Source organism: Coregonus lavaretus, assembly GCF_964263955.1.
Source record: "Coregonus lavaretus genome assembly, chromosome: 5".
Lineage (NCBI taxonomy): Eukaryota > Metazoa > Chordata > Actinopteri > Salmoniformes > Salmonidae > Coregonus > Coregonus lavaretus.
Window position 1 is genome coordinate 43,915,856 of NC_139992.1, and position 12,514 is coordinate 43,928,369.

Genomic DNA, 12,514 nt, shown 5'->3' on the forward strand with positions numbered 1-12,514 from the left:
TTTTTCACCTAGTCGGCTCGGGGATTAGAACCAGCGACCTTTCGGTTACTGGCACAACGCTCTTACCCACTAAGCTACCTGCCGCCCCATATATAATTAATAACCACGATGCTCAAAGGGATATTCAATGTCTGCTTTTTTTTAAATCTCAATTTAATCAATTTTAAATTCAGACTTTAACAACAAAATGTGGAACAAGTCAAGAGGTGTGAATACTTTCTGAAGGCACTGTAAATATAATTTTAGACACAGCAGCAGCACATAATGATACTTGTCAATACAGGTGTGTGTACACTGTTTGTCCTGAAGTTGTACAATGTTACCTCTCTCTCAGGGGTCCTCTGGAAAATAATAGCCAGAGAGACAACTACAACGCAGAGGAGGAGGAGGAGGAGGGGGAGGAAAATCCACAAGGCTACTGGTGCAATGGAGCGCTGATCAACTGCAAATAGGAAAAACAGAACCTTTACTTTCCAACAATCTACCCTTTCTTAAATATTATAAGTAACAATAATGGAACATAACTTTGTGTTGAAAACAGAGCTGGGGATATACACTGAGTGTACAAAACATTAGGAACACCTGCTCTTTCCATTACATAGACTAACCAGGTGAAAGCTATGATCCCTTATTGATGTCACTTGTTAAATCCACTTAAATCAGTGTAGATGAAGGGGAGGAGGATTTCTAAGCCTTGAGACAATTGGGACATGGATTGTGTATGTGTGCCATTCAGAGGGTGAATAGGCAAGACAAAAGATTTAAGTGACTTTAAAACGGGATATGGTAGTAGCTGCCAGGCGCACCGGTTTGAGTGTGTCAAGAACTGCAACGCTGCTGGGTTTTTCACGCTCAACAGTTTCCCATGTGCACCAAGAATGGTCCACCACCCAAAGGACATCCAGCCAACTTGACACAACTGTAGGAAACATTGGAGTCAACATGAGCCAGCATCCCTTTGGAATGCTTTCGACACAGTGTAGAGTCCATGCCCTGACAAATTGAGGCTTTTCTGAGGGCAAAATCAAATCAAATTTTATTTGCCACATGCGCCCGAATACAACAGGTGTAGACATTACAGTGAAATGCTTACTTACAAGCCCTTAACCAACAATGCAGTTTTTTAAAGAAAAATGTAAAATAAAAAAGTGTTAATTAAGAAAAAGAAAAAAGAAAAGCAAATAGCTAAAGAGCAGCAGTAAAATAAAATAGCAGTAGGGAGGCTATATACAGGGGGGTACCGGTACAGAGTCAATGTGCGGGGGCACCGGCTAGTCTAGGTAAAATGGGGTGCAACTCAATATTAGGGAGGTGTTCCTAATGTTTTGTGCAGTCAGTGTATGTTCAAGTTCTGCAGAATGTACGACTCAAATTAATTAATTCAATGTCAAGATGGCTACATACATCATTACCTTTATGCACATACAGGAAACCAGATGCTGCTCCGTATGGGTTGGACACCTCACAGCTGTACAGACCACTGAAGTCAGAGCCCACCTTCTCTAACTCCAACAAGCCCCCAGTCTCGCTGAGATTTGATCTATTCAGTCTATAAGACAAATGTAGACACATAGCAAAATATAGACATAGACAATGATTCTTAGAAAATGGGTTGGGGGAAATTAAATACTCATCATTAACAAGAATGTGAACAACTGACCTCTTCCATGTGAACTCTGTTGGAGTGGGGTTGGCATCTACTACACACTGAAACGCCAGTACCTGGGGTGCGCTCTCATGAAGGATGAATTTGACCGAATTTGGAGGATCTGTAGAATTGGCAAAAAGTTGTACCACAATATTTATGTACTGTTACTGTTGTGTCTAATATTGAGTAAAAACACTGTGGCTGTTGTCATTGAGAATACTCACAGTGTACATCTAGCTTGTAGGGAATGACCCTCTGCTGGCTCAGAGTGGTGTGGTTTACCAGGCACTGAACCTCCTGTTGGTGCATGACTCTGGAGGGCTCTCCCTTCAGATGGACCCTCACCGTGGTGGTGTCGTCTGGGTTAGGTGCAGTGATGGTTGAGGTTGTCAGACTCAGTGGTTGTCTTGCACTGGCCATGCTCCACTGTTCCTCTGCAGGGGGCTTGGCGTTAGCCGCTGTGCATGTGGCCAAGATGCTCTCCTGCCCCTCAGCAACCACGGGTGGAGTCTCCACAGCAACCGAAATCACAGGAGGAACTATTGGGAAAAAACACAATAAACACATTGACTTAATATGAATGTATGTCTATATATACTTTAAAATCTAACCCTTTGAAAGCAGGTAAAGAACACTGTTAACATAATTGTATCAAACTACTCATTCCATTGGGGAAACACATCATAAATAACCTCTTACTTTGGACATTGAGGTGGATCTCTGTCATGTTTGGCCCACTGGGGAACACAGTGAAGATGCAGGTGTAGACGCCCTTATCAGTCAGGGACACATCTCCCAGTCGGATAGAGCCCACCAGTGCTGTGGTGTTCCCAATGAAGCCCACCCTGTCCCCCCGCCCTTTGACATGTGATGGACCATAGGTAGGGGTGATGATGAAGAAGGTGTGGTTGGCACGGTAACCCCTGGTACTCTTCTGCCATGAGATCTGGATGAGCTCCTCGTCTGTCTCTATGAGCTCACAGGTCAAGTCTGCGTGTTGTCCCTGAGTCACTGTTGGGCTGCCATGACTTAGCAAGACGCATAAGAGAGCAAATTCTCAGACTCTTCTTGATATTGTGGAGAACAAATGTTTTGGGTTTGCTTTGCATCGCTCCAACACTCACCAACTCCAGTCTGAGTCAGCATGAGAAAGATGCCCACCAGAACCCACAAATATGTTTGATTCTTCATTGGTAGGCTATCTCGTGTATGACAACTTCAAGTAAACATTCTAATCTGGGGGGAAAAAACTACGTTTAGGCCTATGCATAAGCAAAATTGGAATGAAACAAGGCTGAGATGTAGACCAAGGGGCAATATTACAACACCAGTAACCTAAATATGGGTCAAGGGGCGGAAAGGGACAAGAAATCGGCCCTGGCATAACACGCCTACAGATTTTTTTCCTTGAGGCCCCCATTATTAGCCAGATACTGAGAATGTTAACATGCAGACTAATAGTTAAATGTTCAACTGATTATGACAATAGGCTGAGTTTATCATTAGTCATGTAAACACCTTACTCTAATTATCTTGAATCGGCGTAGGGTCATAATCAAAGTAAGCATACGCCTAGATTTCTGAGTAATCTTTCCAATTATTAGGACATGTACAGTGCATTCGGAAAGTATTCAGACCCTTCCCTTTTTCCACATTTTGTTACGTTACAGCCTTATTCTAAAATAGATTACATTAATTTTTTTCCTCAACAATCTACACACAACACCCCATAATGACAAAGCAAAAACAGGATTTTAGAAATTTTAGCAAATGTATTAAAATTTAAAAACAGAAATACCTTATTTACATAAGTATTCAGACCCTTTGCTATGAGACTCGAAATTGAGTTCAGGTGCATCCTGTTTCCATTGATCATCCTTGAGATGTTTCTACAACTTGATTGGAGTCCACCTGTGGTAAATGCAATTGTTGACATGATTTGGAAAGTCACACACCTGTCTATATAAGGTCCCACAGTTGACAGTGCATGTCAGAGAAAAAAACAAGCCATGAGGTCGAAGGAATTGTCCGTAGAGCTCCGAGACAGGACTGTGTCGAGGCACAGATCTGGGGAAGGGTGCCAAAAAATGTCTGCAGCATTGAAGGTCCCCAAGAACACAGTGGCCTCCATCATTCTTAAATGGAAGACGTTTAGAACCACCAAGACGCTTCCTAGAGCTGGCCACCCGGCCAAACTGAGCAATCGGGGGAGAAGGGCCTTGGTCAGGGAGGTCACAAAGAACCTGATGGTCACTCTGACAGAGCTCCAGAGTTCCTCTGTGGAGATGGGAGAACCTTCCAGAAGGACAACAATCTCTGCAGCACTCCACCAATCAGGCCTTTATGGTAGAGTGGCCAGATGGAAGCCACCCCTCAGGAAAAGGCACATGACAACCCGCTTGGAGTTTACCAAAAGGCACCTAAAGGACTCTCAGACCATGAGAAACAAGATTCTCTGTTCTGATGAAACCAAGATGGAACTCTTTGGCCTGAATGTCAAGTGTTACGTCTGGAGGAAACCTGGCACCATCCCTATGGTGAAGTATGGTGGTGGCAACATCATGCTGTCGGGATGTTTTTTCAGCGGCAGGGACTAGGAGACTAGCCAGGATCGAGGGAAAGATGAACGGAGCAAAGTACAGAGAGATCCTTGATGAAAACCTGCTCCAGAGCGCTCAAGTTCACCTTCTAACAGGACAACAACCCTAAGCACACAGCCAAGACAACGCAGGAGTGGCTTCGGGACAAGTCTCTGAATGTCCTTGAGTGGCCCAGCCAGAGCCCGGACTTGAACCCGATCTAACATCTCTGGAGAGACCTGAAAATAGCGGTGCAGCGACGCTCCCCATCCAACCGTACAGAGCCGGAGAGGATCTGCAGAGAAGAATGGGAGAAACTCCCCAAATACAAGTGTTCCAAGCTTGTAGCATCATACCCAAGAAGACTCGAGGCTGTAATCTCTGTCAAATGTGTTTCAACAAAGTACTGAGTAAAGGATCTGAATACTTATGTAAATGTCATATTTCCGTTTCTTATAAAAGTGCCAAACATTTCTACAAACCTGTTTTTGCTTTGTCATTATGGGGTATTGTGTGTAGATTGATGAGGGGAAAACACAATTTAATCAGTTTTAGAAGAAGGCTGTAATGTAACAAAATGTGGAGAAAGTCAAGGGGTCTGAATACTCTCCGAATGCACTGTAAACACCTTAATTGGAGTTCCAGCAGTGTATTGGATCTGCGCATGTGATAGCACCAGCTTACCTCTTTTGCGCGAGTGAAGTCAGTTCGGAAAAATTTAAAGTATGCATCTTAGAAATTGTTTTCACATACAAACTTTATGTCCAAACTCAGAATCAAATGACCTTCACAAAAATAACATGGTCGCTGTGATATAATCTTTATTTTGATTGCAGATTTTCAGCATTTATCAAAGTCCCACCAGGTAGCCTGATTTTATATGTGTCCATATAGACAGGATTATTAGGGAAATCGTTTTTCTTGCAAAGCATGTACAATTGGCCCGCACGCTGAACAAAAATGTCAAAGATTTTACTGAGTTACAGTTCATATAAGGAAATCAGTCAATTGAAATAAATGAATTAGGTACTAATCTATGGATTTCACATGACTGGGAATACAGATATGCATCTGTTGGTCACAGATACCTTAAAAAATAAGGTAGGGGTGTGGTTCAGAAAATCAGTCAGTATTTGGTGTGACCACCATTTGCCTCATGCAGCGCAACACATCTCCTTTGAATAGAGTTGATCAAGCTGTTGATTGTGGCCTGTAGAATGTTGTCCCAATCCTCTTCAATGGCTGGATATTGGCGGGAACTGGAACACACTGTCGTACACGTTGATCCAGCGCATCCCAAACATTCTCAATGGGTGACATGTCTAGTTAGTATGCAGGCCATGGAAGAACTGGGAAATGTTCAGCTTCCAGGAATTGTGTACAGATCCTTGCGACATGGGGCCGTGCATTATCATGCTGAAACATGAGCTGATGGCGGCGGATGAATGGCACGACAATGGGCTTCGGGATCTCATCACGGTATCTCTGTGCATTCAAATTGCCATAGATAAAATGCAATTGTGTTCGTTGTCCGAAGCTTATGAATGCCCATACCCCCACCGCCAGCATTGGGTACGCTGTTCACAACGTTGACACCAGCAAACCGCTCGCCCACACGACGAGTTTCATCCACAAAGAGCACACTTCTCCAGTGTGCCAGTGGCCATTGAAGATGAGCATTTGCCCACTGATGTCGGTTACGACGACGAACTGCAGTCAGGTCAAGATCCTGGTGAGGACGACGAGCATGCAGATGAGCTTCCCTGAGACATATCTGACAGTTTGTGCAGAAAGTCTTCAGTTGTGCAATGTGGTGGTCCTGGGCTGGCGTGGTAACACGTGGTCTGCGGTTGTGAGGCCGGTTGGACGTACTGCCAGCTTCTCTAAAATGACGTTAGAGGCGGCTTATGGTAGAGAAATAAACAGAGCAACAGCTCTGGTGGAAAATCCTGCAATCAGCATGCCAATTGCACGCTCCCTCAAAACTTGAGACATCTGTGGCATTGTGTTGTGTGACAAAACTGCACATTTTAGAGTGGCCTTTTATTGTCCGCAGCACAAGGCACACCTGTGTAATGATCATGCTGTTTAATCAGCTTCTTGATATACCACACCTGTCAGGTGGATGGATTATCTTGGAAAATGAGAAATGCTCACTAACGGGGATTTGTGCACAAAATTTGAGAGAAATCTGCTTTTTGTGCGTATGAAAATGTTCTAGGATCTTTTATTTCAGCTTCTGAAACATGGGACCAACACTTTACATGTTGCATTTATATTTTTGTTCAGTATAGTTGATGATCCCTGTGCTAAAGTGTCATTCCGATCCTGGCAGATATGTTGATTTTTATTTGATTGATAAAATATTTAAAAACTGTGCCTAAATAAATTACATTAACAGAAATTATTTAATTAATTTCCATTATTTTTATCATTTTCCAAAACTTTTCCAGGCCTGGAAAACAACATTTTAAAATTCCATTACTTTTCCAGGAATTTCAGGACCGTACGAACGCTGATAGATAATTTGTTGTATTACTTTTAAGGCACAGTTGAATGAGCATAATATATTTTATTTTACTGGACTGATGGCCTGCATCTGATGGTCAGTCTGAGGGGAGAGAGGGAGCAGCGGTGAGGATGCCTCTCACCCGACTCAAAGTCCCTCCTCTCTCCCTCCATCTGCTGAGAAAAAGGGACAGCCTTCAGCTAATGGCGAAAATCAAGTCGTACTGCATTATTTCTGCCTCATGCACCAATTAATGCTGTTAATCCTATGACCAGAGAAAGTTAAATAGTCCTCGATATTAAAAAAGACACAAGCCGCTAATAATAACAATGCAAGCTTATCGAAACACTCATTCATTGCAGCTACAGTGCTGGTTGTAGCGTGAGTGGACGTGGGGAGAACGGGAATTTTATGGCTCATACAAGTCTTGAACAGTGTTAGCAGTGCTCAATAACAACTTAAACATTAACTTACTCATAAAAACAGCAGCTCTTTCCTGTATTCTTTGAGTCTCTCTCTTGTCACGGTTTTAAACGTTTTTAAAATCTCAAAGTATCAACTTTGCTGTGCATTCGAGGCTTCTTTTTACAGTCTATACTGCGCAGACACCGTGATCTGATCTATCTGATTGGCCAGCGTTAGGCCTATAGGTGCACTTGATTTGCTCTCTGGGCCTGCCAGGTAGGCGGAGTTCTACCTTCAGACACATGAAATGGTTCAAAATGGGAACACTTTTGCCTTCCCGGGGACAGGGCCACAGAATCTAGTGCACCTACCGCCAACATCACAAAACAAACAAAAATAACATAGGAACGCAAGGTTTACCACAGTGTCAAACTGACACGTTTTCATTTTCGCCAAAAACTACTTTATATTGAAGGAGTGTTTGACGGCCTGCACATTCTGCGCGAGACAAATGTGTTAGGTTTTATTTTTCTCATAATTGGATCTGTATGAGAGGACTACCTTGGAAGGAATGCATTGATGTAGATTGTTTCACTTGGCAAGCTGTGATTAATGTGAGGAGCTGTTTTAGGGAGTAAGGGGAGATAAGCAAAGTACTAGACCTCACTGCCTCTTTGTATTCTGTGAAACTGTCCTTGAACATGGAGTACAGTGGGAGGATGTCTTTCTGGGTGCTGGCTCTGCAGGTTATTATCATAGCAACCAAGCCTGGCAACAACTGGAATGCCAAGGAGTTGAGACCAACCCCCGCGCCAACGGATTGGCTGAAATGGAGTCTGGACCACACTCAGTCCTTTGCTCTGGTTGGCCAACAGAAGAAGTGAAGGCTTTCTGTCAGGGTATTTGAGAAAGAATCTGAAAACAGATTCTTAGTTCTCTGTCGGCCCTGCGTGGTTTGACAGTGAGCCCGTATACGAACCTTCATACTTATCATACAATACATTTTGCATATAATAAATTAAGCTTGGATTGAAGATCTCTTGATTCTTATTCCAATACCAGATTTGAATTACGCAATCTCGACAATTGGTGACCTCCGACTGTGATCTGGTGGCGGAACTTCGCTGGAATTCACCCAGCCTATTGGACATCACTGTCATCGAACTGTGTTTCACAAATTGCCCGGGCTTTTAAAAAGGTAAGCAAAACACCTATTGTAATATAACTGAAGTTTTGCACATTGGCTTTATCCAAATTAATTTTGTGAAGCACCTGTTTGATGTAAGTGAACCCTATTGTACTATAAATAACGATTACAGTATACTATTTCGATTTCATAATATACTATGCAAATGTTTGATAAATGTGAGGGTTAAAAGCCATGGTATATTGAGTATTGTTCCACAGAAGAGCGGTTCTGGGAAAATACTGAAATCCCCAGACTAGGTACCACCAGGGGTGGGCTGGGGATATAGGGAATTATTGGATAAAAAGTGTGTACGCTATTTGTCACTATATTCCATAAAAAGCTATTGTCATTGTATCAGTCTAGGCTGAATATAATTGGGAACATAGACTAATGAATCTATTGTCATTGTATCAGTCTGGGCTGGATATAATTGGGAACATAGTCTGGATATAGTTAGGATCATAGGACAGCACTCGAGTGTGTACGCTATTTGTCACTATATTCTATAAAAATCTATTGTCATTGTATCGGTCTGGGATGGATATAATTGGGAACATAGTTTGAATATAGTTGGGATCATAGGACAGCACTCCTAAAAACTTAGAAGACAGTATAAATCGCCATTTGTCGTTGTCCGGGACAACTGGGAACATGGGTAGATACTGCAAATTAGTAGAGAGTATTAACTTATTGTCTTTGCACCAATAGGGTGAAATGGGAACATAAGTGAGATACTGCAAATTAGTAGAGAGTATTAACTTATTGTCTTTGCACCAATAGGGTGCAAATGGGAACATAAGTGAGATACTGCAAATTAGTAGAGAGTATTAACTTATTGTCTTTGCACCAATAGGGTGCAAATGGGAACATAAGTGAGATACTGCAAATTAGTAGAGAGTATTAACTTATTGTCTTTGCACCAATAGGGTGCAAATGGGAACATAAGTGAGATACTGCAAATTAGTAGAGAGTATTAACTTATTGTCTTTGCACCAATAGGGTGCAAATGGGAACATAAGTGAGATACTGCAAATTAGGAGAGAGTATAAACTTATTGTCTTTGCACCAATAGGGTGTAAATGGGAACATAAGAAATAGAGTAGGTTAAACGAAAGGGGTAAGGGCGTGGCAACGTACCTATTGTTGGTACTTTAAAAGTTAGACAGTGCGAGTGTTGTCGTATGCATGAGAGTGTGAATGACAAACCTGTATACTTTGTTAGAAAACTAATTGGAAGTTAAAACGTCTGTGGCTGTCCAAACTGTGTAATTTGGGGATAACTGTTGGGTTCGTGATTGTTTAAACCATATAACCCATCAATAACAATTGGGAACATAAAGCTAAAGTGATTAATTGTGTGACTGAACTGGTTTTGAATAGTTGTGTTGAAACAATTTGGTTTATTATTTGATTCAGTGTTTGATGTTTGACATAGCATAATACTGGTTCTAGGTGTTTGGGTTGAAGCTTTTTGGTTTATTATTTGATTTAACGTTTAATGTTTGACCCTGCAAAATACTGGTTAAACAATTAGACTGAAATAATTCGGTTTATCGTTGAAATATAAATATGCACCAACTTTAACTAATTAGGTGGGAATGATTTGTTTTAAATAAATAGACTAAAATACTTTAAATAACGGCAGAATATTTGGAACACTAAAACGAAAAACAGCTCTTCTCAAAAGCTGAAGAGAGAGTTGCGAGGGGAGGGGCTGGAGAGAGCGAAACTGTGGCTTTTGGAGCGAGGAAAGACTGGAGTTGGCTGGGAACACCACGGGGTGATTATTTGAGAGGTGCCTGTGGGTTTCTGACGAGAGATGTTCTGAACTTGCTCACCCGAGCGTCGTGGGTGAGAAAGTAGAGAATATTTACATTTGCATTTTTGGTGATTTGGCAGACGCTCTTGTCCAGAGCAACTTGCAGGAGCGATTGGGGTTGAGTGCCTTGCTCGAGGGCACATCGGCAGATTTTTCGCCTGGTCGGCTCGGGGATTGTAACCGGTGACCTCTCGGTTGTTGGCGCGGCGCTATTGGTTACTAAACTGCCAGCCGCCCCATATGAGTTTAAGATTGTGGCGTTGTTGGATAATATGATGGCGGATTAATCTGACCATAAGTAATGTTGTTTTAGACGTAATGTATAATATAGTACAAAACAAATAGAGGGTTAAATTGAACTAATTATCATGGTAGAGCTAACATAGTACAGTGAGGGAACTTCATTTTGTGTCAGAGGGTAAGATGAGATCATTAATGGTACTATTAGTGGAAATCTATTTATCATTTCAAGGCATGGAGTAATAATCTGCATTTATGAGTGTAAATTCCACGGCTGATGTGTTGATTGAATGGGTACGATGAGTATTTGGTTTGGTAATGTTGAATGGACTATTTGTAGCGAGCGTGTTTAGGGGTTAAATAGAAAAACTAAATTATACAATAAAGCTACTGCGATTTTCATTTGGTGACGTCACTTGCTCTATGAACTGGAAGTAGTTACTTTGAGAGCATCGCAGATGGTGTGAAGTGACTGGCGATGTCCCTGGTTCGAACACCGGTAGGGACAGTTGATAAAGCTTACGCAGTGGGGCTATATACCTGAAAGGTTGAATTAGATATACTTTTCTAGAATACTTCTATTTAAGCTATGTAAATATGTTATAAGGTTACCATGCGCTCTCTCCGAAGGGGGAGGGTGAGAGACAGTACAGTTCAGATGGTAGGAACATAATTAAATGTATGCTAATCAACGATAGCAAGTATTTGTTTTATTAATTAGGGAGAACAGTTAAATAAATTGAATAGCGAACTGAAATGGTTTAGCTGGGAAATATTTTTTTTTTTGGTACATTTTAGAACGATAATGTATTTTGGTTAAGTGGATGCAAGTGACATTGGCTGTTGTGATGGGGGAATAGCGCCAGCCTGTGGTGGGTTATGGATTTGTTACATAAACTTATATTTTAAACTAAAAGTGATGGAATAGGCTACAATTATGACATTATCAGAAAAAAGACACAATTTAATGTGAAATAGTTATTACAATTATTATTGATAGTTATTACAGTTATTATCATTGATCCAGTAATGATATAAGGATAGTAGAGGAAGGCAGGGGATTTAATCTCATTTAGGGAAGTTATATTAGGAAGAAAATACCATTAGAAGAGGGAACATTTGATGTAACCGTGATTGTATTGGCTAAAAACTCAAATATGACATTTACAGGGGGGACAGGAACAATAGAAGGGGAGAAAGATTTTCCTAGGGGGTTGAATAAATAATTGATAAATGGATCATTTGAGATGAGATCACATGTAGCAGAGTTAGGGTAATCAATTAAATAATCATAGTATACTCGAGGAATTTTGAGTGGTTTAATGGATTAGTTAGGAGGAATTAGAATGATACAAACAATTATTGATGGGTTAAGACTGGGAATATCTATCATGTTTTGTGTGTACTACCATCTTTAGAATATCACTAGGAGAAAGAGATTAGCTCATCTCAGTTAGGCCGTATTTAGGTCATAAAAGTGAACTACCAAATTAAGGCCTGGCTATTTGTGGTTGTTTTTCAAATTGGGTTTTCAAATAAAAAACAACACACCTAGTATGATGTTTATAAAGCCTTGTTGTTTCAATTTTGGGGGGTTTCAGCAGGTCAAGGGTGATAGGTCTTAGAGGAGCACACAGTGAATTTTATGGAGTTTTTTAGCTTTTTGGCTGAGTTTGGGGTATATATGATTTCTTATGAGAATGAATGTCATGAGGATTTAATGAACACTTGGGATAGCTAACATTTATGAAGTATTTAGAATAATGGTAATGTTTAGTATACTATGGGATTAAACAGTTCGTTAAATGATTTCAATTGCCTCTGAACTCTGTTTTAACATTCTGGTGTTATTTTAATCATCCACACTAGTAAATTCTAAAGGCATGAGAGGAGGACTTTAGGATAGTTTATTTTACTAAGTTGAGGGTAATTTATAGTACTGTGAAAATTGTGAAGAAGATTATAATTTGGTAATAATATATTTGATTTGAACCATAAAATAACAGAAGAGAGAGTGGAGGAATGGCAATTGGATAATGAATTACCAATATTAACTAAAGTGATTGTTTAGATAGGTGGTAATATTGACACATGGCCAAATCATGTGTCAAAAGGGGGATGGTTG

At 40.9% G+C, this 12,514-nt stretch overlaps 1 protein-coding gene across 1 annotated transcript; it reads right to left on the reverse strand.

The window, feature by feature from the left end:
* Positions 1-330: 330 nt before the first annotated feature.
* On the reverse strand, positions 331-4,958 carry LOC311129269 (nectin-1-like; the record flags this gene model as incomplete). Its single annotated transcript, XM_084161558.1, has 6 exons — positions 331-341; positions 1,413-1,549; positions 1,661-1,769; positions 1,873-2,187; positions 2,348-2,676; positions 4,912-4,958. The coding sequence occupies 6 exons, from the start codon at positions 4,956-4,958 to the stop codon at positions 331-333; spliced, it is 948 nt and encodes a 315-aa protein (XP_084017684.1).
* Between the last annotated feature and the right edge of the window lie 7,556 nt (positions 4,959-12,514).